This window comes from Euprymna scolopes, chromosome 36, assembly GCF_053919585.1.
Source record: "Euprymna scolopes isolate OS-2025 chromosome 36, ASM5391958v1, whole genome shotgun sequence".
Classification (NCBI taxonomy): Eukaryota; Metazoa; Mollusca; class Cephalopoda; order Sepiida; family Sepiolidae; genus Euprymna; species Euprymna scolopes.
This window is the reverse complement of record NC_136517.1, coordinates 86856539-86883454: the sequence shown is the minus strand read 5'-3', so window position 1 is coordinate 86883454 and position 26916 is coordinate 86856539. Positions and strand designations below refer to the sequence as shown.

The 26916-nt window shown below is 37.0% G+C and overlaps 1 protein-coding gene across 1 annotated transcript in view; it reads right to left on the bottom strand.

Annotated features, from left to right (window-relative positions):
* Positions 1 to 4536: 4536 nt before the first annotated feature.
* LOC145260666 (uncharacterized) overlaps positions 4537 to 26916 on the bottom strand; it is a 100944-nt gene continuing 78564 nt past the window's right edge. The window contains exons 16-21 of the mRNA XM_080119017.1: positions 26647 to 26690; positions 22590 to 22743; positions 14819 to 14953; positions 10716 to 10826; positions 9371 to 9505; positions 4537 to 4821 (exon numbers count right to left, since the gene is read on the bottom strand). Of these exons, the coding sequence (XP_079975143.1) occupies positions 4589 to 4821; positions 9371 to 9505; positions 10716 to 10826; positions 14819 to 14953; positions 22590 to 22743; positions 26647 to 26690 (812 nt within the window). The 3' untranslated portion in view covers positions 4537 to 4588. The remainder of the gene's footprint in view (positions 4822 to 9370; positions 9506 to 10715; positions 10827 to 14818; positions 14954 to 22589; positions 22744 to 26646; positions 26691 to 26916) is intronic.

The following is a 26916-nucleotide window of genomic DNA, read 5'->3' as shown; positions in this document are numbered from 1 at the left end:
TAAGTACTAGCAAGGGGTACCCGGCATTTCCCGGGTGTTTGGAGGTATGTGTGTGTGGGGGGGGGTTAAAAAAAAAAGTAAGTATGAGGATCGAACCCGAACCGTTGAAGCAAAGTTGTAAATTAAAGTGTGAAAAAGAAAAAAACGTGCGACGTTAACTATTGCCCCACCGCGAGATGCTAACGGAAACACGTTTGAATTTATTTAATTACTTGGATTTAGCAGGTGCCCGTTTAATGAGTTATTGAGGTCAAGTTTGACTGCGGGATGGTATTCATTTACTGCTGAACGCTTTTTTTCCCCTCCCCCAAGATGTTATAGGAAAAAGACTAACCCACATGTGGCGAGCGACAAATATTGAATATTTATCTTCCCTAAATCGAGCAAATTAAATAGACAGGCGAGCTTCGTTGTTAACTGTGAGATATTACGATTTATATGTGATATAAAAAGTTTTAAAAAGTTGTGAAGCGAGTGACCGCTTCTCTGAAAGAAGCCTTTTGTAGACACACAGAAAAAGCGAACACACATACATACATACATACATACATACATTTTCGCTTTTATATTTATAGATTTATATGTCGCTACACATTCACGAGTATGTTTCGATTAGCCAGTTACAAGTAACTAGAGACCTCTTCAGGCGATATTGCTTACACAAAGGCTGAGTCTGTATTATTAAGACTAAGTTCTCTAGTTACTTGTAATTGGCTGACTGAAACATGCTCATGAATGTGTAGCGATATATTAATGCTTATGTAAAAGAAAAATAAAAAGTACCAACAATCCTAATGTACAGTCAGTTGGATAGATGAAAAGGAATGTGGGGTGACCATTGCTGCAGTACAAAGACAAGTTAAAGAGCAATTTATCTTCCATTAGTATTGCACGCAGCAGTCTTGAGAATGAGGTCATGTTTTAAGGGTTTTTGCTGTTTTTATTCTGACAGTTTGAATCATCTGCGTGAAAAAAGGGAAAGAGCGAAAGGGTCAGCATCCATACCATCGACCGCATAAAGCTCTGAGTTTTGGATTCCATACAGGCATCTTAGTCACCAATTGGATGTATTTCGTAAAAGCTGTCTGCACTCAATCTGCAGAATTACCCTTCGAGACAAGGTATTCAATGCTGACCTTTTCACAAAGTGCAATATTTTTTTTTTTTTTTTTACATGGGGCTCACCACTTATCAAGGCCCGAAGGCCACTCAGGGATAAGGGTTATTGCGTGTACAGTAATCAATGAGATAGTATTGTAGTAATCATTAGTATTGGGGGTTTTGATAGAGTATCTTACTTAAGAGGGAAGTTTGTCAGGAGTTTGTTTATGTTGGACTTGAAGACGTCCAAGTTGTAGTCAGGAGGGAAACAGGCAAGCGGCAGAGAGTTCCACTTGCGTGCAGTTCTAAGAAAGAAACTTTGCTCATGGAATCTATGTTTGGATTTAGGCACAGATAGAGAGTGGGGAAAATTATTGACAGTAGTTTCAGCCAGATGGGTGTTTCTCGTGAAAGATTGGCGAGGGGGGACGAGGGATTGGAGCTCAGAGAAGCACCTGCCATGGAAATAACGATAAAACAAAGACAGGCTCGCAATGTCTCTTCTGTGGGAGAGAGGTTGCAGGGAAGAGAAAAGGGCATCCCCCACTAAGCCACAAAGTTTATTTTGTACTCTGTCAAGGCAGGATAGGCTGTTTTTAGCAGCTCCTGCTCAGATGTGGCAGCAGTACTCCATCCTTGGACGTACTTGGCTTTTATACAGATAGAGAATTGCATCAGTAGTGAGATATCTTCTGGAACGGTAGAAGGATCCCACCATTTTCCCAGCGTCCCTGGCAACAGATTTGATGTATGTGTTCCATTTCAGATCAGGAGTAAAGGTCAAACCCAGAAGCTTGTCAAAACATAGAGCCTCTCCAAGACGAGAGTCATCCATTTCAATTGATGCCAGAGGGGGATCAGAGCGTTGATGATGTAAAGATAGAAGCTTGGTTTTGGATGCATTAAAAGTGACCAGCTACCTCTTCCCCCATTGTACCACGTGCTCAAGATCAGAGGAAAGAGAATTAGAGAGAACTTTGTCATTTACGGCCTTTGATATGTTGCCATAGATGGTCGTGTCATCAGCATAGATGTCAACGAATGATTTAAGTATGTGTTTTGGGAGATCATTGATGTAGATCAGGAAGAGAGTTGGGCCCAGGATGGACCCCTGGAGGACTCCAGCATTAAGATGTGAGGTGGCATGATGTGGCCCTCACTTGAAACCACATCAAAAATAATAACCATGGTCGGAAACTTTGTTGAGCTGTGTCTTCAAGCGTTGAACCATTGGATTTGCATTTTGAAGGTGCTGGCAATGGTCCTGTTATCATAATTTGGATCGGTTAAGAGCATGAGTTGTACAGCGGTGCATCTCTGACCTTGCTCGTTGAACATTGTGTCACTTTCAGACATGATAGAAGGCTTCTATCGCTCTTATGATTTTTAGACAATCGATTAACTGCAAAAAAAAAAAAAGCGATCATCTGCAAAAAAAGAAAAAAAAGAAAACCGGTTTCCATCAAACGGGAAATGGAATCATGTCTTTTCTATGGCGACAATTTTATCGTTCCAGTCTGTGATATATCTATTTATCAACATAATGTGTCACACAAGATCGTAGGTGTTGTTAATTTCCCAATTTTTCGAGAATTTATCTTTTTGTCAAGGGGAAGAAAGAAGTGTTTACAACTACTCAGACAGAGCTTTCATGATTACATTGGCAGTTAGAAGTTGGAACCAGATATTCATTACGCAACGGGGCTGGTTTGTATGTTTGTTTGATTAATTTCCAAAATATGGATCGTTATTAGTGTAAAATACAGGGTGGAATGATAAAATTGTCGTCCTAGAAAGGCGGCATGATTCCATTTCCGTTTGATGAAGACCGGTTTTCTTTTGTTGCAGACTATCTACTATCGAAGATGCACTGTTGTTATGATCTTTGGTGCCACATCATGCCACCTCACATCTTTGAAGTCAACCACAAAGTGTTCCTGGATGTTCTGAAGAGTATGGTGATCCCCTGGTGCAATCAGGTGGCCGCTGGCAGACCCTGGGTGTGGCAGCAGGAGTCGAAATCGACCCACAAGTCCAAAGAGACCGAGGCTTTATTTTATAAAGAGTATTTTGACTTTGTACCCTTCTCTCACTGGCCCTCATCCTACCCTGACCTGAACCCACTGGACTACTTCGTCTGGTCATACGTCGAGAACATCACCAACATGACCTCTCACAACACCAAAACCAGCCTAATCGCGGCCATCCGCCAAGTATTCACTGAGCGTCCGCCGGCGCTTTTAGAAAAGGCATGCTCCCAGTTCCGAACCCGTATCGAGGTTGTGATTGAGGCTGAAGGCGGCTACATTGAATAAATGTCAGCTCTACTACATAATCAAGTTACCTGAATTGATTTTTTTCAATAAAAGTTTTCAAATAAAACTGTAGTGTTTTTTTCTTTAGGGCGACACTTTTATCGTTCCATCCTGTGTTGTTAGAAATTATTTTTTAGAGTTATTTTTATTTTTAGCTAAAAAAGGGAAAAACAAAACAGTAGGAGTCATTTACTGTGCCTCAATTTGCCGTGCCTCAATTTGCCGTGCCTCAATTTGTTGTGCTTCAATTTGTTGTCTTAACTTGTCGTGCCTTAATTTGTTGTGTATTAATTTGTTCTGCATTAATTTGTCGTACCTTAACATCACACGAATAGAGAATTTGTCACTTGTTGTGTATAATAATAGATAAGGGACTAGGTGTATCGGAATTTTTGACACCCCTAACACGAAACTGCGAATAAAATATAAAAAACTCGTAATTTCTCTTTTAAAAGTGGGTTGTTTATTTTCTTTATGGATTATACTTCCAAAATAAACTATTAAAGTTGTATAAAAAGTAATAGAAACATCATTTTTTATTTTTTAAAAAACATTTTTTTTTACGTAATGAAATCAATTGAATTTTACGAGTTAAATATTTTTCAATTTTTAAACTTTAAAAATCTATCAAAATTTTTCTATTGATTCAATTTTTTCGATATTTTCAGGGTCAATGTGAAATTCTATGCTCTTTCCAATAAACCGAATATAATATTTTAGACAAACGTTTTTTTTTTAATTTTTAAATTCACGCCCCCCCCCCCATTTTGAAATGTCTATTAAAAAGTAAATAATTAATTTACTCACCAAAGTTTTATATATCACAAATTGAAGATATATTCAAATTAAAAAAAAAAAAAAGTGTTTTTTAGAAATTTACCTGTAAAATCCGAAGTTTAAAACCATTTTTTTTTAAACACGGGTTTTTTTTAAAATGAAACCTTGATCCTTGCTCTTTTAATTGAAAAAAAAAAATTAGGGTTTGAATTACATTTTTTGAGTAGTTATAAGCTTGGAAAGACAGGGGGTCGAATTATTCAATATTTTTTCACGCATTCGTAAGGTCAGTTTCTGACACACCTAATGACGGACAGCATAAACAGTAAAAAAAAAGTTGAAATTTCTGTTTTCAATTTTATTTATTTAAAATTAATTCCAGACTTTTCTCCTCGCTACATCAGGTCAGTTATGTGATAATAACGATTGAAGGGAATCTCGAAGCAGAAATCACGCGGCCCTTTCCTTCGTTTCCTGGTCCAACAGAATGCGATGAGAATGATGAGGAAGATGATGCCGTAGATGAGGCACAGTAGAACGGCCAGCGTCGTCCCATCAATACTCGTCGACGCCGTGCCCCGAATATACCGTCCGTTATTGTCGAATGGTGTGGTCACCGTCACGTTATCTGAAAAGAGAGACGAGAAGGCGAAAGTCACGTTTCATAGTTTGTTGGTTCATCGTGTGTTTTCGTCTGACAAAACTTACGTAAAATTTTGTGAACTTGCAATATCACACACGCACGCGCGTGCACACACATACACATGTTGCATTGAGGAATGGAAGTCACACACATACACGCATACACATGTTGTATTTAGGGATGAAAATCACATGCGCACACATACACACATACACATGTTGCATTGGGGTATGAAAATTTCACACACACACACACACAAGCACACACATTGCATTGGGGTATGAAAATCGCATACACACACACACACACATATATATACATATTGTACTGGGGGATAAAAATCACACATGCAGACGCACGCTCACACATACACACATGCACATGTTGCATTGGGGTATGAAAATTTCACACACACACACAAGCACACACATTGCATTGGGGTATGAAAATTGCATACACACACACACACATATATATACATATTGTACTGGGGGATAAAAATCACACATGCAGACGCACGCTCACACATACACACATGCACATGTTGCATTGGGAGGATGAAAATCACACACATACACATACATACATTGTATTGAAAATCACGCGCGCACACACACACACACACACACACATACACACACATGTTGTATTGGGAATGAAAATCGTGTATTGTAGAGGACTAGGATATATAAATCCTAATCCTGATACAAAAGAAAAATAATGAAACGGAAGGAAAGAAGGGATCATAAAACATTTTGATTATGGTCGTCGTTATTATGAGACATTAGATTAAAAAAAAAAAATCTTATTTCCGGGTTTGAGTTTTGTTGTAACTGTTGCATCACTCATTATTTCTGTAAACATGCACTGAGAGTCCGCCATGACACTTTGAGATGAAAACACTTGCTTCAAAACCCGAGAGATTTATCATCGCACATCCAGTGGTTAAAAATATCACAGTTAATTGTAACTTGTAAATAAATCTGTTGTAGAGGACTAAGATATATAAATTCTAATTCTGATACAAAAGAAAATAATGAAATGAATGGAATGAAGGAAACAAAGACTCAATTGCTGGAATAGATAAACGTGTCGTTTATTTACTGTTGAAAGAATGAATGTTTTAGGTATAACACGTGTTCATGTCTGCGCGGGTGTAACCATCGTTTGTTGCAGGATTTGTAGTATAGAAGGAAAAAGGAAATGTGTGTTCATCTCACATTCGGGTCACTATCGTTTGTTCGCGCGTGGGAAGACAAGTGAGTGATGTAGTGGAAAATGGGAATGATGGTCCAGCGTGTAGACAAAGAAAAAAGATAGAGGGTTGACATCAGTTAAACTGTGCGCCATGTTAGCAGTCAGCTATGCGGTAGAGTTCTCTGGTAGAGAGAGAAAGAGTGAGAATGTCAATCCAGTTCATGGAGAGAGAAAGCGTATAAAGTGTATGTACTGTCTGTTGGCTTTTTGTCCCACATAGTAGCAAGTGGCGTGAGGCACGCGCATGCGCGCGCCTGCCAAAACGGCGGCGGCTGGTGTGCCGACCACTCATCTCAGAAAGCGAATTGGAAAAAGGGCTGGAAACAGCTTGTCTCTTGCTTTTATAGGTGTTTCCGGTGGTCTTTTGCGCATGTGTTGATTTCCTTTGAAAGGGGAAGTGACGTTGTCCATGTATGTGAGTACATGTGTGTACGTTAGCGTGTGTATGTATACACGTGAATGTGTGTGTATGTACGCGAACGTGAATATATGTACGTGTGTGGACGTGTGCGCGTATGTATATGACAAGTAATATAACTTGAGATGTAAACGCATGTTTTTGTGTGAGACTCGAAAAGGTTTGCGCAGTATATATAAAATATTTCACCGTGTTTTTACAGGTATGCAGTCTTATGTTCCTCTGTGTGTGTGTGTGTGTGTGTGTGTGTGTGTGTGTGTGTGTGTGTGTGTGTGTGTGTGTTTTACGTATACAACAAACAGTATACTTTTTATCATCATGTCATCTCTTCTGCCTAAGAACGCCAGACAAAGCTGATTATTTCGTAATCTTTTATTCTTCAATTATTCTGTCGGAGTTGCAATTCCACTGTTGTTTAATTCTTTATGCTCCTCCCCCTCCCCCAACTTGTCTGGCTTGGCAAAACGCCAATACTCGATTATTCAACCGAACGAACAATAAAACTTCATGACTATGAGGTACCTTAAATATGTTTTCAGAGTTTTTTTTTATACAGGCTTTTAAAATTATCGTAGACTCTTGAAAATTCAGTATGTTATCACTTGGGCTGTGACAACAGCATATTCTTTTCATTCTTTTGACTCTCAAGTATATATCCGACACAATAAGACACAGTCAATCAACCGAGAACCACATCAGTCTATATAAAAACATATAAGATATTAACGGATATACACTGAAGAGAGTAAAAACAATGAAAAGAATATGCTGTTGTCACAGCCCTAGTTATTACTATACATCTTATGAGATGACTGACCGATTTTTATGATTTTAGGAATTGGAATACACCCTACTAAAGCCTGATTGTCACAGCTGGTGAATTTCAAAAATGCAGTCTGGACGTGAGGACACTTTAGAAGAACGACATGCAATAAAATTCTGTTTTAAACTTGGAAATAGTTTTACAGAAACGTATGGAATGCCTCAAACTGCTTTTGGACTATCTTGTAGGAATCAAGCATCATTATTTGAGTGGCATAAGAAATTCAAGGAAAGCAGGGAATTTGTAAGGGATGATGAGAGGTGTGGGAGGAGTAAGGAGGTCAGAACACAACTGAGTTGATTGGCCAAATAAAGAAGTCCATGGATAAGGACAATAGTGTGTTTATAGAGACAATAAGTGAACAGTTTGATGTCAGTGTGGGAACTGTGCACATGATTATTTGTGAGGAACTGAAGATGCAGAAGATTTGCATAAAGTTTGCCCCAAGGATGCTCAGAGAAGATGAAAAAGAAAGACGTTGTCATGACGAAAGGGAGATGGTTGAGCTAATTAATTTACATCCCGCAGTTCTTGATGCTCTGGTGACTTGCTATGAAAACTGGATCTACTGCTATGACTCAGAGATCAAGAAACAGAGTTCCCAGCATGCTGGTTCTCCGAGATCTAAGAAGTTCAGAACAAATCCACTCAGAAACTTATGACAAACCCTTTTTTTGACAGTGATGGGACAGGGATTGGAACCTAGTTGACAAAGTGGGACCTGTTAGATTGAAAACCCTTTTTGGGAGCTTATCTAAGCGGGAAAGACTAGTGGTAGATGCACCAGCCCAGATGTGACACCAATACTCCATGCATGGACGAATAGTGGCCTTGCAGCAGTAAGGATACTCTCAGGTGTGAGTAGTCTTCTAGCTCGATAGATAACTGATACTGTTGTTTCATCCTGAGTTTCCTTTTTATCTTGAATTCATTAGTTTCTGTGGATTCGTCACATATTAAAACTGTTTTAAAGTCCAATTAATACTAAAAAGCTGATTCTCTCTCTCAAATTTTTTGTCTTCGCCTGAGACACATTCCAAAAGTCAGTAAGGTAACTTTACTTCAAAATCCTTTTATCTCTGGAGGAATCAGCAATTCTTTCCTTTCAACTATTTTACAGTCTAGTCAGGACCAAGAAACCGTTCATAAACAATAAGGTCTCTTTTTTCTTTGCCTGACACCTCGATTAAACATGTCGGTTAACCTTGACACATTTTACCCTTTCTTCTGCGACTTCCTTCATCCATGGCTTGAGAACTAATTTTTTTTTTTACTTGAAAAATGCACCTCATGGTAGAGTTGATGCGCAAAGAGAGGCTTGCTCAATCAGTGAGCAGAACTGGATCACGTGATGTAGAAGAGGAGGAGGAAGAACAAAACATAGAGAGGGGGAACAATGGAGAAACGAGAGAAAGAAAGGGACAACAATAAAATAATGGAAATAAATTTTCAAGCAGACAAGAAGGCCGGGGGGGGGGCTTCACATTATCTGAGAGGAAGATAAGCATTAATCAGAAGGGACCATATCTTGCTTGTCACCATCATTCTGTCTGCAGAGCAGAAACCGGAAGTCAGGATTGGTTGGTTGTTTTTGTTTTACGGCATATCAACCCTTTTTGGGTTATTTAATGCCGAATCCAAAGATTTTGAAGAAAATCTTTTTAATAGAATATATTTGTTGTTTTCACGTCGGTTTCTGTTTAACCCATAGTTGGGACCCTAACAGGTACTACCACTCTGGGTCAGAGTGGACCTGGGAGCAATGGTAATTAAAGGGTGGCTCCACATTCCCCAAAGCCCGCAAGCTGGGGCCTCACCACTGGATATAGTTTAAGGTCATATCCAGGACCCCCATTGAGGGACTTTTACCCTCTGCAGGGGGGCAGTTGGCGTATTCTAATGCCCCACCGACAGGGCCGGAAGTCAGGAAGAACAAACAATGATGAGTATAACCATAAATAATCTGAGATGAGAAACTTCAATAATACGGATTGATTGCTTTTATGTCTCTTAATGTTCTGCTGGTCTTTACTTACCACACAATTTCCCGACTGACCACAATGGACAGTGGCAATAGAAATCGTCAATCCAGTCCGTGCATTTGACATTTCCATAGCAACGATTTGTGGGGCAGTCCATGATGTCCGTCTCGCAGTTGGGACCTTCAAATCCTTTAAGTAAAAAAAAAAAAAGCAAAAGAGATAAAAAATATTTTTAAGACAGACTACTCTTTTCATACTGAATGGAACAAATACGGGGTGGAACAGTAAAATTGTCGCCCTAGAAAAGACGACATGGTTCCATTTCCGTTTGATGAAGGCTGGTTTTCTTTTTTGTTGCGGACTATCTACTAGTTGGCCAGTATCTCCCGCTAGTATAATATAAAATATATTATATAACATAAAATATATTATATAATATGATATAAAACTTTTACTATTAAAATAAATTACATTACAATTAGAAATAAAAAGATTCTTTTTAAGCGTTTCTGGAGAGTTCTAAAAATAGAATAGAAAAGTTTTCTTTTTCTGAGAGTTCCAGAATGTTCCATCCACAACGACTATAAATAGACGCTAATAGCATCATAATTTCAATTATTAAATCAGCTCTGAGAAGGAACACTATATTGGGGCGACCTTTCAACTATTTATGATCCCGGCCAATTTTCCTGGGATAAAATCCGCTTTTAAGGAATTCCTGAAACAAGCCTCACAAAGAACCGGACTCTTGGTAAATATTGATGTTCTGAACTTATATTCTGACAAAAGTAATATATTATTATTTCTCACATTCGTAAAAACTAGATTAACATAAAACTTAAAGATTTATCTCCCTTGCACCTTTTTTTTTTACTGTTTATCTGTTTAATAAATTCTTTTCTTTTTTCTTTAACTTCTTTTATTTTATTTTTATTTTTTTTAATATACTAATATATATAATGGCAAGTGCTCGTCCGAATTCCAATCTACACCCCCTGCCTCTTGCCTGACTTTCACGAAAAACACTTGTCTAGCTAAAATCACCATCAATAATTTCCCCCACTCTTTATCTGTGCCTAAACCTGAATGCAGATTTCATGAACAAAGCTTCTTTCTTAGAACTACACGCCTATGGAACTCTGTTCCGTTTTCCTGCTTTCCAACTGACTACAATATGGTTGTCTTCAAGTCCAATGTAAACAAGTTCTTGATGAGCCGTTCCCCTTAAGTCATCCAATTTACCAAATTTCCACTACTAACGATTACTACAATATTTTCCCATTGACTACCATACACTCACTAACCCTTATCCTCGAGTGGCCTGTGGCCCTTGATAAATGGTGGCTCTTTTGTGTAAAAATAAAAAAAAATAATCTTCATCTTAAAAGGTCCCCGTTACCTTTTGGGCAAGCACAGAATTGTCTTTGATGTTCATCAATGAGGCAAATTCCTTCATTAAAACAGAAATTGGCATCGCATTTCAGGTATTTCGTGCTCGATTTGGTTTCATCTATTCAAAGACAAAGAAAAAAGAGTCTTTAAAAAAAAAAAATAAAATAAAATAAATAAATAAAATAAAATAGATAAATAAATAAATAAATAAATAAATAAATAAATTATGATGATGATGATGATGATAATAACAACAACAACAACAACAACAACAATTCGAATCAGAGGAACGGCTGAAAAGACACACCGGATGACAATAATGAAAACTGTAGAGATATTAAGGAAAACACTTGAATGCGGAAATTAACAGCACACATGAACTACAGACACAAACTTAATATACAGAAACGGCTACATATGTAAAACACAAAAGAACATCACATGGAATCAGGAAAACTGAAACGTTATAATTGTATAATTGTATACCCCTGCCTTCAAAGACAAAGAAAAAAGTTTCTTTAAACATAAATAAATAAATAAATAAATGAATAATAATAACAACAATAATTGGAATCAGATTTTTGGCAGAAATAAATTTCTGATGATTGCTTGTGTGAAAGCTCCTAGTGAAGAAGAAGAAGAAGAAGAAGAAGAAGAAGAAGAACAACAACAACAACAACAACAACAACAACAACAACAGCAGCAGCAGTAGCAGCAAGAGCAACAACAACCATCATCATCATCAGCAGCAGCAGCAGACCACAGAGTGAAGATCAAAGAGACAAGAGAAGCGGAGCAAATACACAGAACTTGCCAGAGAGCTCAACGGGATCTGGGAAAATGAAGAAAGTCAAGATCACACCACAATTAGTAGCAGGAGCGCTATGAACAATTCCGAAAACTTTGAAAAAAAAGAATGGGAGAGATTGGAATCAGAGGGATGACAGAGAAGATACAACGGATAACAATAATGAAAACTGCAGAAATATTAATGAAAAGCCTTGAATGTGGAGACTAACAAACATGAATTGCAGACACAAACTGGACATACAGAAACAGTTACAGATGTAAAACACAATTATGAAAACTGAAATGGAATAATTATAAGTACCCTCCTACACTCCTGCCTTCAAAGACAAAGAAAAAAGATTCTTTAAACATAAATAAATAAATAGATAAATAATAACAACAACAACAATAATTTGGGACCTGTGCATACAAACTGATAAGGTCCTTAATCACTTCAAACTTAATCACTCCAAACTTAATCACTCCAGACTTAATCACTTCAAACTTGACATATTTTTTCCAAACTAAAACAAGAGAGTTTGCGTAATCATTGAAATAGTCTGCCATTTCGATACCGGAATGCAAGAGAAAGAACAGGAAAAATAAATATCATGATTTGACATTGGAATTACTCACAGTTAGACTACACAAATGTAAAGAAGTTGGGAAAGCTTGATATCATAATGAAAAGTCACCATAGATGGCTTAATCAGATGGTCGAGACAATTTCTTTTCCAAATTTTGAAAAAGTCAAAGTCGTTTTTTCTTCAATTTAACATCATGGCAAGAAAAAAGAAAAAAAAAAAAAAAAAAGAAAAAATATATAAAATTCTGAGGATGGCGTCTATCGCCGAAATATTAATTTTAAACAAATAAATATTTGTTTATTTTCATAATATTGTGTTGTAATTTGGCTTCTAAATGTATTTAATACATAGTTTATTTTAAAATTTTAAACAACACTTCTATCACGGAATGCACAACTCTAACATTGATGTTATTGTTTTTTTTTTTCTTTTCTCTTTGCAAAACTCATATTCTGCCTGCAAAAGTAAAAAACAAAAACAATTTTCCTCTACAAAACAACCAAACCAAACACCATGAATAAATATTTAAAGATATAAACAACTTGGAGCATAAAAACTTTTACCAAAATTACTGGATTCGACATTAAATAACCTGAAATGAGTTTATATGCTGGTATTTACTTGCTTCCTACTGCAGGAAGATGTGACACAAAATCAGAAGGTGAGGAGAGTCAAGCCAGTGCTCCTAAAGGAGGAGCACTCTAATCTTTTAAAAATTGATTGTGCAGCCCTGTTAGCATTCTCCGGTCAGGGCGCCCCAGGCATTAAGCAATAAACTTACTCCACTCAAAAGACAGGATGCAAGGTGTGGAAGGGTGAACCTCCTACAACTACTCAGAAAGAATGTTTCAGCCCATCAATTAAAAGGCCATTGTGATATGTAATCTATCCCAGGTTACACCGGTATGTTGAAAATTGTGATTTTGCTGTGAAGGTTGGTTAGTGCAAGAAGAGTTCAAGAGTTAAGTTGCAATGTATGTCAAACTGTAGGTGGGGTCGACGATAGCACCTGGAATAGGTCATTCAGGTACGTGTGAAAGAAAATGTGGAAAGAAAGAAAGGAAGAAAGAAAAAGAGAGAGAGCATGAAAGAAAGAGAGAAAGATACCTTTTCTCTCATATGCAAGTCAGTCTGTTTTGCAATTTTGGATGGAGCAGACATGTTGAGATTGGCGCAAAGATGGGCTGGAGACAGAAATTCTAGAAGTGTAAGCCATTTTGAGTTTCAGAACAGTTTCAGATGGTTCGCTGCTACACACAAGTCCTGGGAGGTGACTTGTTTGTAGTAGACAGTTCCACAGAACAAAATATTCTTACCGTGTCGAAACCCGGGAAAGAACATGTGAAATTGCTCCAGAAAAGGTTTAATATTTATGAAGCAATTCTGGTTTCTGATTGGTTTGTAGCAGAACGTGAATTAATTCGATTCGTCAGTTCTTAGCAGCATCGGTAATAAATAGAATCGTCTGACTGTGTGGGATCATACCCCATTATCTCTCTTGAGATGATGGGATGTGTCTCCTAGCGGCCTCGGCTGCAGGGAGACAGGGTAGTACCAGTCAAGGATTCGTCACTTGACACTCAGCCCAACAGGCGAGGGGCTGGGAACCGGCCCAGCACCTGTTGGACTGAGGTACACCGCCTGGGTAATACCTAGGAGGTCCACCCTCCCAGGCCTTGCCACCGGGCTTTCCGGTGGGGCAAGTTTATTGCTTGCTGCCTGAGGCGCCCCGACCGGGGAATGCCGACGGGGTTACTCAGGCAATTTTTAAAATTGCAGGAGTGCCCCTCCTTTAGGAGAGCCTGCGAGGTTCCCACTTTCCAGGCCTTGTGCCAAATAATGCTGATGTGGGCAGCATTTAAATAACTACCCCATTACTACTCCAAAATATTGCAACAGAAATGCAAAATAGTTAAGAATGGCTGATAAGAAAGAAGAGGCACCACCAAGACTGAGAAAGAATAAACCAAGCATTAATTAAAAGAAGCCTCCGACTTGTATATTTTGTGCATGCAGTTCCCTTTACAGTTATGAGCGATGAAACCAAAAGGCAGAAAAAGGGATGTCAACGTTTGGTTATATACACATGCATGCATGTACTAACTAGATGAAGACGACCATATATAGACACTAGACGTATCATGATTACAAACATAGATACAGACAAGGAGATGCACATAAGGAGATTAACACATGACAGACAAAATCCCCTCCTCCCCGAAAATCTTACAATTCAAATGATCCAGTTGTGTTGGACTGATTGTCGAGACCAAAACCTCCGCACCAAATGAATGGCACGAATCATTACCATTAGTGTTTGGACGATTAATCGGAATTTTCTCGAGTTGTGGAATCAGAATTGGAACTGAAAAAGATATACCTATTTTCTGATGCCAAAAATGATTTTTTAATTGTCTTTGTTTTTTTCAACTAAATTTTCCATTGCTGGTATTAATGAAAAAAAAATTATCAGTATTTATAAATATATAGAGATTTTAAAAGAATCGGAATTACTAATTGTACCGGAATAGATAATTTGGAACAGATTCGTTAATTGTATTAGAATCTGGAAAAATATTGTATGCATCCTATCGCTAAATACCATATGAAAAAAAAACAAAAAAACAACAAAAAAAAAAAAACGACCTAACTAAACACACATCGAACGGCTCCCTTGCTTTTTTTTCTTTCATCAGAAACTAAAATTTAATCTGAAGGACCATAAAATTCTTACTGCAAATTTTTCCTGATAAATAATCCGGACAGTGACAAAAGAAATCATCAATCCAGTCGGTACATTGCGCGCCGGCGTGGCATCTGTTTGGTTTGCAGTCGTCAAAGTTGATTTCACAGAAGCGGCCACCAGTTCCTTCAAAGACAAAGGCAAAGAGTTAAAAACAGAATCGTAACAGATACTAAAAAGTAAGGAAATACAAAAATCGTATTAAATTTTTTATTTTTTTAATGAAAATTGCTCCAGACAAGATATGAAGCCACTTGGTGTAAATATTGCATATTAGGGGCCCTAAGTCAATAGTGATTAAGTCAGCTAGTATAAAATTTGGCATTAGGCACACTGAGTGCAAATCATGATGATATGGGACTTGAAAAATAGAATCCGTTCCCAGAGATGAAATCATAGACAGGTGACATCAGGCTGAGGCAAGGAGAAGCAGGTCTAGCAGGGTATATACAAGAGGGCATGAAAGGAAATTAAAGGAATGACATTATGCGTTATTGAACTGGGGAAAAAACAAAGGTTTCAAATCAGTCTGTTTATGGGAGCAGAACTGGAGACATTTAATAATACGAGTCTGCCAGGGGACGTTGCATGAACCAGTTAGCCAGTGATGCTGAAAGGAAATCTTGAATATTGCCAAGAGCGAAATAACCTCCTGAAGATCTCTGTTCACATGTCACCTATTCGAGTTAGGAAGATAAGTTGACTAAAAAACACTGTGAATACACTCCAGATAGTACAGAATATCAGTGGTCATTTTTATATGCCCAATAGCATAACATATCCATTCTGTTTTATCGAATTAGGTGCAGTTTTATTTCGAGAATTTTGAGGAGAATCTTAGAGATTTGAGTGATGAACATGGCAAGAGATTCCTTCAGGATATTTCAGTGATGTAGAAACGTTTTAAAGGAATCCTAGCATGTTGGCAGACTTGTACTTTGTTATGCAATAATTTCTTGAAATTTTTAAAACATAAGGAGAGTTAAAAAAAATTAGTTATTAAAAAAAAGTTCGGTTTTTTAATTATAAAAAAAAACGATACACGGGATTGAACCTAAAATCTTTTCACCAACCCCCGGTACTCTAACCGTTACGCTAACATGTCAAATTGGCAAAATCGCAGTAAAAAATATTTATATACAAAAAAAAGTTATGCAAAATAAAAAAAAGCGTTAGTCACTTATGTATGTACTTACTCTCCTGTTTGTGAACCCACATATTTTGTTGTAACTTTTTTTCTACTGAACCAATTTTCGAAATTTTTTTTTTAGCTAATGAGGTGTTCTATCCAACTATATAACCTGTTTGAAATTTGGTTGTGAACGGAATTAGTGGTGGGGGTTGTAATGTGTCTCGATTCATTCAATTTCGGACTTAAGCATATTAAAGGAGAAAACAAATAGTGGGTTTGTATTACTGTACACATAGATTCAAAAAAGTTGTCAAAAAACAAATATATAACAAATAAATGTTATCAAAGGCAAGATAAGTTACTTTTCTACCAAACTGGATATATTTTTCGTGTTTTTATTCAATGTAACATGTTTATTCAGCTCGAAAACCATACAGTGTTTACCGATGTATTGGAACATTCAAGATGGCGTCTGATTCTCTCTTTAACATGGTAAGTTTGGGAAAAGGTGTTATAAATAAAAAACCGGTTAAAATACTGTTAAAAACTCGCTCAATATATGTTACCGTGGCATAGGTTGACATATATTCGGCGGGTTTTTAACAGTATTTTGTATAGTTTTTTATTTATAACACCTTTTTCCCAAACTTACGGTGTTAAAGAGGGTGTGAGACGCCATCTTGAATTTTCGAATACATCGGTAAACACTGTATGTTTTTCGAGCTGAATAAACATGTTACATTGAATAAAAACACAAAAAATATATCCAGTTTGGTAGAAAAGTAACTTATCTTGCCTTTGATAACATTTATTTGTTATATATTTGTTTTTTTGACAACTTTTTCGAATCTATGTGTACAGTAATACAAACCCCAAATAGTTTTGCTTATCACGATATTGTCGACGAGATTAACTGTGAATTGTTCCGAAAACAGCGATATATTTACTTGACTAATCAATATTCTTGTCGTTTGCCCAAATTTAGAAAATCTTTAGCAGACAATATATCTACACTTGAACAAAAATGTAAAATGCTAGAAGCATTACTAATTAAACTAAAAAAAAAATATAAATAAATAAATTTTAGTAATAACATCCTAAAATGCTTGTAAAGTTATTAAAATAATTAGCCAATGAAATAAATATGCACATTATAAAAAAAAAAGATTCTACAAATTCTTAAAAATCAGTAAGATTAATTTATCCTTGACCATGAATCCATGAATTTTCTGATTTAATTAAATAGTACTAGTGCAGAGAGTGATCCGTGCTGAAATAATAACGTTATTATTTAAAATGGCATTCTTAACATGGGGAGGGGCGGGTGTTTTGTACATATTCTATACTTAAACCTTACAATTGAATAAAAAAAACATATCATAAAACTTTAATTAAACTTAGAAATACGATTTAAAAAAAATTAGTGTGGATCACTCTCTGCACTAGCACCAATTAAATATGTACATATATTATTCAAAAAAATACATAGATATATTATTGACTGATATATATATATATATATATATATATATATATATATATACTTAATTTACTCACATAAAATTAATATACGAAAGTATAGATTTATGCGTAAACTTTAAGTATTTACTTTAAAAGTGTTCAATGCGTAGGTAGAGCTAGTTAGTAAGTTATAAAATGTATATGGCGATTAAGCTACACTGAATATTCCGCGTTTTATCCACTCTAGGATTCTTCAGGCTTATGCGCCTATTTATGTATGTAGTGGGTCCTCGGAAAATTCTAGGCATTCTGTAACCCCCCCACCCCCCACCAATGCAAAATTACTTCTATCCAATGTAAGAGTGAAAAAGAAAAGAAAACTTAGTCTGTTATAAATTTCTCTCTCTTCGTATTTATCATCAGAGTCATCATGATGTTCAAAGAACTGTTATAAATGTATTCCCATCAGTATTATCATCACCATCGTTATTCGGGCATTGTGAGTCCCCATATTATGTGTCCCAATACGAGTCCCTCTCTCTACACAACAGATGATGATGATGATGATGATTGATCAACCAGAATGTGCTGCTGCCTGCCATCGCGCACAGAAATCACTTTTTCCATAGCTACCAACGTAATAGATGTACTGAGACTAAAAGCTGTTTTCAGGACTGTCAGCAACCACTGTAAAAGAGTAATAAAAAAAAATGCAAGAGAGCTATATGCTCAGTCCATTAAATCCAAAGTAGCTGAGCAACGGCTTGGTTCCCACCAATTTTGGCAAATAGCAAACAGGATCCTGAACAGAAGCGTGTGGTCTATCCCAACCATCATTAATGGACCTGAGGTCATCTCGTCAGCATCATCCTGCCCACTGAACTCCTTGTCGTTCGCCTTTGTCAAGATGGCGTGCAAGTTCCACTGCTGGTGTTATTGTTCTGTTAATTAGAATGTCATCTATATACGAATCTGTGTTCCTTCTGATGAGGTCCTCTTTATTGAGCACAGTTTTCAAAATTGATTTCAGGGGGCAACATTTAACCCGAATCCCAATCTAGTCAGACAATAGGTCTTTCCTTCGTACCGGATCAACTGGAACTTCCAGAGACGTCTTGCAACATGAATTTGTAAATATGCAAATTTCTTTAGTCTTCGCATTGTTCGCTTTTAGAATCCTTTCTATATTCAGTACGCAAAACAATAATTTACCAAAATAGCTTGAAGAGTTCTGTCTCTGAACAAAAAAAAAAACATTCCTTCAGTTGTCTGCACAGAAATCCCAACCATCATTAATGGACCTGAGGTCATCTCGTATCCTGCCCACTGAACTCCTTGTCGTTCGTCTTTTTATACATTTTCTATTTTGCCACATTTGCATATCTCGCATGATCTCTTCCATGGCCGTCATGTATACTTTGATGCTTTATCTGTTATCGTGTTTCTTTTTTTGCCTCTCTCTCGGTAAGTCTGCTTTTCATACCTCTAGCTTTTCTTGTTGTGTAGCAGGTACATATTTAAAGAGATGACGGGTTCATATCGGAACATGTATAATGGGGAACTCATAATACACGAATAACGATGATGATGACAATTCTGAGGGGAAGACATAAGAGTTCTTTGTACATCATGACGACTCTGATGATAAATACGGAGGGAGACATTTATAACAGACTGGGGTGATTCTTGTTAACACATATAGAGGGGGGGGATTCATTATTAATGATGGTGGGGAGGAAACATAATACTTGGAAAGGTTATACAAGAATTCGTTTATAGATGAATATACAAAACACATGTACCTTTTCACGAGACAAACAGTTACAAATTATTGATGGTGATTCCTTTATTCAGCCGATTGATGAAGTCAGGAATTCAAACTTTTTCGGCTACATGGTCTACTCTTCTACCCTTTCGCCTCTAAAGGGCTCCCAGTCTCCAACTGACTCTATCACTGCGTGTGATCTTCTCTGATTATCTGATCCTCCCTAACTGACTGCCTAACCAACTTTGAACCCTAATTCAATATATTGAGAAATTTCATTTGTTTATGACGTCAGAAGTGTGGTTCCCAATGTGACTAAATTCAAGCCTTTCCGACTACATATTCTACGCTTCTCCCTTCGCCTCTAAGGGGCTCCCACTCTCAAACTGATTCTATCACCGTGTGTGGTCTGTTCTGATTATCTGATCCTAATTAACTGACTGCCTCTAACTTCGAACCCTAGATATATTGAGACATCTCCTTTGTTTATGACGTCAGAAGTGTGGTTCCCAACGTGACTAAATTTAACATGGATTTACATATGTCTGTCCAAACACACTTTTGGCAAATAAAGAATTCTCAATTCTAATTGTTTAAAATCTAACTTATTTTTAAACATTATTTTTTTAACTCGTATTGTCCATTCTTTTAACTGACATACTTAATTACCAGTTCTTCTAAAAGAATCAACAATCGCTTTTTTCTGATATAAATAATATTTAGCTATTTCTAAAAGAATTAACAATGGATTGCATTCCTAGGATGTAAATTATCCACTTGCCTACAGGGGTTCGATTCTAGCCTTTTCCTAATATCATTTTCACTTATCCAGACATGAGAAGAGGACAGCTCTTTCATGTAACAAAACAATCTTTCCTTTGGTAACATTTGACGCGTTTGGTGGAAGAACAATGTAAGCACCTGCAGCAACCACTATGCCTGGGCAGAATAAATTTCACAGTGATCACTACTTTGAAACACCCATTCGTATGAAGAACGCATAGGAACATGACGACGTAATGCAACCACTGCACACATAAAAGAAAAGGAACTATGTTACGCTCCCTCGTGTATGAATACAGTAAACAGGCTGGAACGTTCAAGAAAGCATGTATATAAATATTTACTCACCACAAAATCAAATCAGTTTTCTCTTTAATTTCACAAGTTTAACAAGCGTTCGAGTAAACTCCATCTTTAGGAGACATTAAAATCGCCGTCATGATTTTACGTGCAACAGGCATGAACAATGCAGTCTACTATCCCAAACCTAGCGAATAGTTCATACAGGAAGTTGGTAGTTGCCTCGGGCGTGGGGTTCTTGCATTTTAGTACTTCCAGCCACTTAGATAAGCTGTCTACAACAATGAGATAGTAGAAACCATCCAACGGTCCCGCAAAGTCTAAATGAATTCTCGACCAAGGTCAGTCTGGTTTTGCCCACAATAATATGGTTGTGTTCAAGTCTAACGTAAATAAGTTCTTGATGAGCCGTTCCATATAAGTTATCAAATTTAACAAATTTTCATTACTAATGATTATTATATTGTCCAATTTCTACTGTACACTCTTTAACTCTTATCCTTGAGTGGCCTCTTGGCCTTGATAATGGGTTGATACCTATGAAAAAAAAAAAAAAAAAAGAAAAAGTCCAATGTGAACAAGTTCTGATTGAATCGTCCCCCTAAGTAATCCAAGTTTCAAAATTCCCACTGTTTACTATGCTAAAATCACAATGACTAATGTATACATATTAACCCTGATCCTCGAGTGGCCTCTGGGCCTTGATAAGTGGTGACACCCTTGTAAAAAAAAAATCCAAATTGAGTCGGAGGAGCTTTCATAGCTAATGCGCATTCTCTACACTCCCTGACTTTTTCTTTGTCCAATCAAAAGCCAGCTCTCAATCACATGACCGAGTATATAAAAGGCGAAATCACGAACCTTTAATCCTCTTTCAACCTGACCCTGCCTGGGAGCAGACTTCACCTGGGGCTTAGGCCCCAGGCTAAATCGTGAGTACTACGAACTAGCTACGGCTCTCTTCAAACTCACATTTATTTCCACGTGCTGAACCTTAACGAACATTCTTTGTCATGATAAAGAACATACAATTTACACTCACCCACGACAATACGTAAACGCACTGAAGTCTTTGCTCTTTCTTTCTCTTTTAACTGGCTTCTTTAGTACAACGTGTAAACGGAATTGAACTGTTCTCTTCTTCAACCAGCCGACAATATATTAATTCTATTTCTACACAATAACACTTCAACCTACTAAGCCGTTTCTCTCTTGTACTCTTCTACCAAAGCTACTACCGAAAATGACAAATAAAGTTGTTTATTAATATAGAATGCAACCCCATTTCGTTGTCTCTATTTTCGTGACCCCGATGTGATTGAGAGCTGGCTTGTGATTGCACAAAAAAAGTGGCTTTCTGTTCTGTATTATTCACTGCACTGATCTCTACATGGTTTATGACTACAGTAAAACCTCGGGATACGGAATGAAAAAGTAGTTCCAAAATATGGTACATAAGGGGGGACGAATACCGCAACCAGGGGCTGGAGAAACATTGTATTCCACATCGTAACCTGAAAAAAAAAACGTATCCTGGGGTCACTGTATCCCGAGGTTCTACTGCATACCTGGTTAAATTTGTACTTTATGAAAGAACTAGCGGGGGGGGGGTACCCGGGTGTTTGTAGGTGTGTGTGTATGGGGGGGGGGGAATAAGTAATAACCCTGAAACGATGTTAAAAAAATCGAAAAAAACAAAACAAAAAAAAAAAAAACGCTGTGTGTATAGGGGGGGGGGAGTAAACTAAAGAATAAGAGAAATAAAAAAAATAAAGAAACGTTGCCCGCGTAAGGGGGAAAAACAGTCTATTCCACATCGTAACCTGAAAAAAACGTGTCCTAGGATCAGTGTATCCCGGGGTTCTACTGTATACCTGATTAAATTTGTACTTTATGTTAGAATGATATTGTAAGTTTGTCTTTGTCATTAAATAGTTAAAAATTTCTTCCATTACACAAACCTTATTTAAACCTTATTTCAAAGGAGCATCATTATACTCCAAACATTTAACCTATTTTTTGTGAAAGTATCAAATGTCACTTATGTCGTTCTTCCACTGAGCGCATCATTTATTTGTTAGATATTTAATTTTTTTACCACTTTTTTGAATTTCTGTGGATAGTGAAACAAACCCTTTTTTTTTTTTCACGTTCATAAAAGTTAAAGCTAAAGTTACCATAAACAAGTCAATGATTTTATTTATTTATTTGCTCCCGGGCAACGCTGGATAAGTAAATGCTGTGCAATATAAAGTTGTTCCTGGCTTAAGTAAATCGAATCGATTAATAAATGAAATCAAAATTAGAATGAAATCGATTACCTTTCATGCATTTACAAATATATCCATTAATCTGATCGATGCAAACGCCGCGATGTTTGCATGGGTTGCTCACACATTCATTGATGTTCTGTTCACAGTTGTGGCCAGTGAAACCCGACTGGCAATGGCATCTGTATCGGAAAGCATCCAGTTCCTACGTTGAATAAAATTAGAAGATACTTGTGATTGTAGAAAAGTACAGACCAAAAACCTGCATTCATTCACACACACACGCACACGCACACGCACACACACACACACACACACGCACACGCATACACACACATGCATACACACACACATGCATACACACACACACGCACACGCATACACACACATGCATACACACACACATGCATACACACACACATGCATACACACACATGCATACACACACACATGCATACACACACACACACACACACGCACACGCATACACACACATGCATACACACACACGCGCACACGCATACACACACATGCATACACACACACACACACACACATGCAAAGCTTCTTTCTTATAACTGCACACCTGTGGAATTCTTTTCCATTTCCCTGCTTTCCAGCTGACTACAATATGATTGTCTTCAAGTCCAACGTAAACAAATTCTTGATGAGCCGTTCCCCTTAATTAATCCAATTTACCAAATTTCTGCTACTAATGATTACTACAATATTGTCCCATTGACTAGTGTACACTCATTAACCCTTATCCTCGAGTGGCCGCTGGGCCTTGATAAGTGATGACTCCTTTGTAAAAAAAAAACCAAAACAAAACAAAACGTACACAATCCTCGTTGTAGCAATATCAGACTTTTTATGTTTTGTTATCTTTGCTTAGATCTCTCTTTTTTTTTTTTAATTTTCTTATCAGTTTGTTGAAGCTGGGGATGGGGCATCCTACCGAATGCTAAACATTAACCCGCTAACTCAGATCATCCAACTGAAAAATCTTTTTAAAATTCTGATTGACCCTTTTAATCGCAAATGTTTGAATTTCTCTTGCACTTGGTTCACCAAGTATATTTGCCAGTTAGTTTTTGAAATTCTTTTTCATGAGTCCAGGTGCTCCTATAATTACTGGAATGATGGAAATCTTCCTAAGATTCCAGTTTCTCTTCATGTTGTGCATAAGACGAAATTTAGAAGAGATGTTGTAAGTCTTTCGCGGTTTTCAACCAAAAGAAACCACTCATCAAAAAAGATCCCAATTCACCACAGCCAACAACCTTTCGACAAGCACTTTGACGTGAATAATTATCCCGAGGAACACTGTAACAGTACAATTCCTGCTAGAATAATATTCACAACGTTCCCAGCTTCAATTTGATTTGACACATGAATTTAAACCTCAAACAGATGACTCTACAGTACGTTAAAAACACAAAAAACAAACACAAATCAAAAACGAAAACGACGACCAACGCTACGAGCCGCTTTTGTCTACAATTACATCCGCCGGACGAGTATAAATATGAAAGACAGACCATCAGGCAGCAAGGGCCGTCCCCACCAGCAACTCAACCCAACACAGCAGCAGCAGCAACAGCGGAACCACTACAAAACAGGATTGGCTACCTCCTCCAGACAGCAGCTGAGCCCAGCAGTAGCAGCAACCACTTGCCGCCGACTCGTTCAATTTCCAGCTGCCCAGCATCTCAAGTCAGCGCATATTTTCCTGTTGGACTCCAACCGTCAGCCCAAGACCTACCACGATTCAATTTCTTTTTGGAAAATAAACCTGAACGGAATTGCACCTACTGCATTGTCATCTCCTCTTTGCCATCGTCATTTTGCGTCTTTTTTTTTTTTTGCCTGTGTCATCTTTTAGTTGTAGGGTTGATTGCCACCGACATTCGGCCCCGCAACAAGTCTATCTCTGCTTATCATTTCTGTGGCCACATCCAGGGTGCAGGTCTTAAGAGTGCCCTTTCCAGCCTTAACTGTCTTCCAAATTTATTGGACGAGAATCTTTTCTCCTCCCTATTGACGCCAGTCCCAAAGAGCCTGACATTGCTGTTTTATTCAGGGCGGTGATGGTGGTCAAATGGTTAACGACACGGACTGACGACCTGGGTGTTCCAAGTTCGAATCCAGTTTATTCCACAAAAAATCACTTTCATTTAGGATGTTGGCAACCTTCTTGTGGTTCTTCCTGTAAGTAGCCGATGTCTTCCTAGAAAGAATTCTGACTAGAAAAATATCGGAGAAACCAATGTCAACAATAGAATCTTCGGATTCATGCGATGATGATGACGACGACGATGATGATGATGATGATGATGATGATGATGATGACTGTTTATATTCAAATTACAAATAGTTTTGTACAAAAAGAATCAAACGTACGAAAACTAATAAAAAGAATAAGATACTATGCAGAATACAAATATGTACACATGTTGGTTAAAAAAATTTCCAACAAAATTGAAATCAAATTAATTGTGTCACAAAAAAAAAAAAAAAAAATCAATTGAAAATACTTTCTCATCGTAATCAAGATGGGATTAGAGATTTCCTGTAATGATCCGGTCCTGTTGATTTTGTGATGGGAATCAAGTTCTGTGCAGTTCTAGGTGGACCACCCTCCCAGGTTTTGCCTTCTCTCTTTGAGAATTTACGTCCACTTCATGAATTTATATCCACTTAACTGCCTGACTAGCCGCACAATTCGGAATACTATAAATAAGACTATATATATATATATATATATATATATATATATATATATATATATATATATATATATATATAAAGAGATTCCAAAGGATATCTTACTGAACGCTTCTTGGATTTACTAATCACCACACCTATTACGAACTTTTGAAACTTGCTGAATATTTGCAACCAAAATTATTGGATATTGTTGAGTATATTTTTTCATTTTCTCTTATAAACTTTTATTTTCTTTCAAAAAACTTTTTTTCTCAACATTTTTTCAACCAGCAGAAATCGATATTTATCCATACATACATTTTGCTGACATTTTTCCTCCTATTTTTGAAACTCCATGTAATAAGGAACCTTTCACCTTTATTTCGCATTCCTTGTTTTGAATGAAATATTTACTACATAGCTTCATGAATTTATGTCTATTTCATGAATTTAGGAATGTCCCGGACAGGCAGTTTTTAATATCCTGAGATTAACAGCCAATGAAATTCAAGTGGACCTACTAGTTTCAAATGTACAAATGATGTGTGTATAATCAAAATGAATGAGAGAATCGAAATAAAAGAGGGGGTACGTTGTTAAAATTAATTTTATGGTTAATTGTAATGAGAAAAAAATATACCGTATATTTCGGCATATGTCAGGCGACTGTCAGATAAGACGAGGTACAAAATTGGAGCAAATTCTAATAAATTTATCATATATCGGTTGTATAAGATGACGGCTAAATCACGAAACCATGTTTGTTTAGTCTAGGCTAGAGATCGCAACACTCGGTATCTTATGAAATATTGGTTTTTAAAGATGATTTTTTTTTTTTTAACTTTAAGGGTTGTCCTATGTGCCGAAATATATGGTAACTATCAAGAAATTGAGTTTTCAACTTTGAAAAGTAATTGCCTCTCAGAAAAAAATACTGCATGCTGATAAAGTAACCCACTTGAGATTTTTGGGAATTTATGTCCACTTAACTTCACGAATGTCCCGGACAGACAGTTTTTAATGTCCTGAGATTATCAGCTAATGAAATTCAAATGGAGTCACTAGGTGGTCAATCGAACTGACACGTGATGTCTGTATCATCCAAGCAAGAAAATAAGAAAAGAAAATCGGAAGATTGAAATCTGAGTTTAACCTGGCAATTCAGTTGGTCTCATCACAAGTCTTCTGTCACATGGCCATTTTATGGCAGTAATGACAGAGACCACGGCTAGTCCGAAATTGAGTAGCACCGAATTCGGACAAAGATCATAATCAGACAATCACGGTCAGTGAATAGACATTTACAAGGTCACTTTCTTAACAGACAGACACACACGAGTGTTAAAAAATTAACTCCCCCTCTCCTCATTCGGAGCGAGGTCACGGAATTTTCACTGACCTGACATTTACCTCCATTCCAACACTTGTTGTGGCAAACTTCCTCTGAAAAAAAAAAAAAAAAAATGAGAAAAAAAGAGTTTTAATAAAACTAGCAAGGAAACCTGAGGTTTTCCAGGCACGATAACTTGAAAGTTGAGATCCAATTTTTTTATTATATTTTTATAATGTTATTTATATTTTAAAATGTTGTTGTTGTTGTTGTTGTTGTTGTTGTTGTTGTTGTTGTTGTTGTTGTTGTTGTTGATGATGATGATGTTGTTGTTGTTGC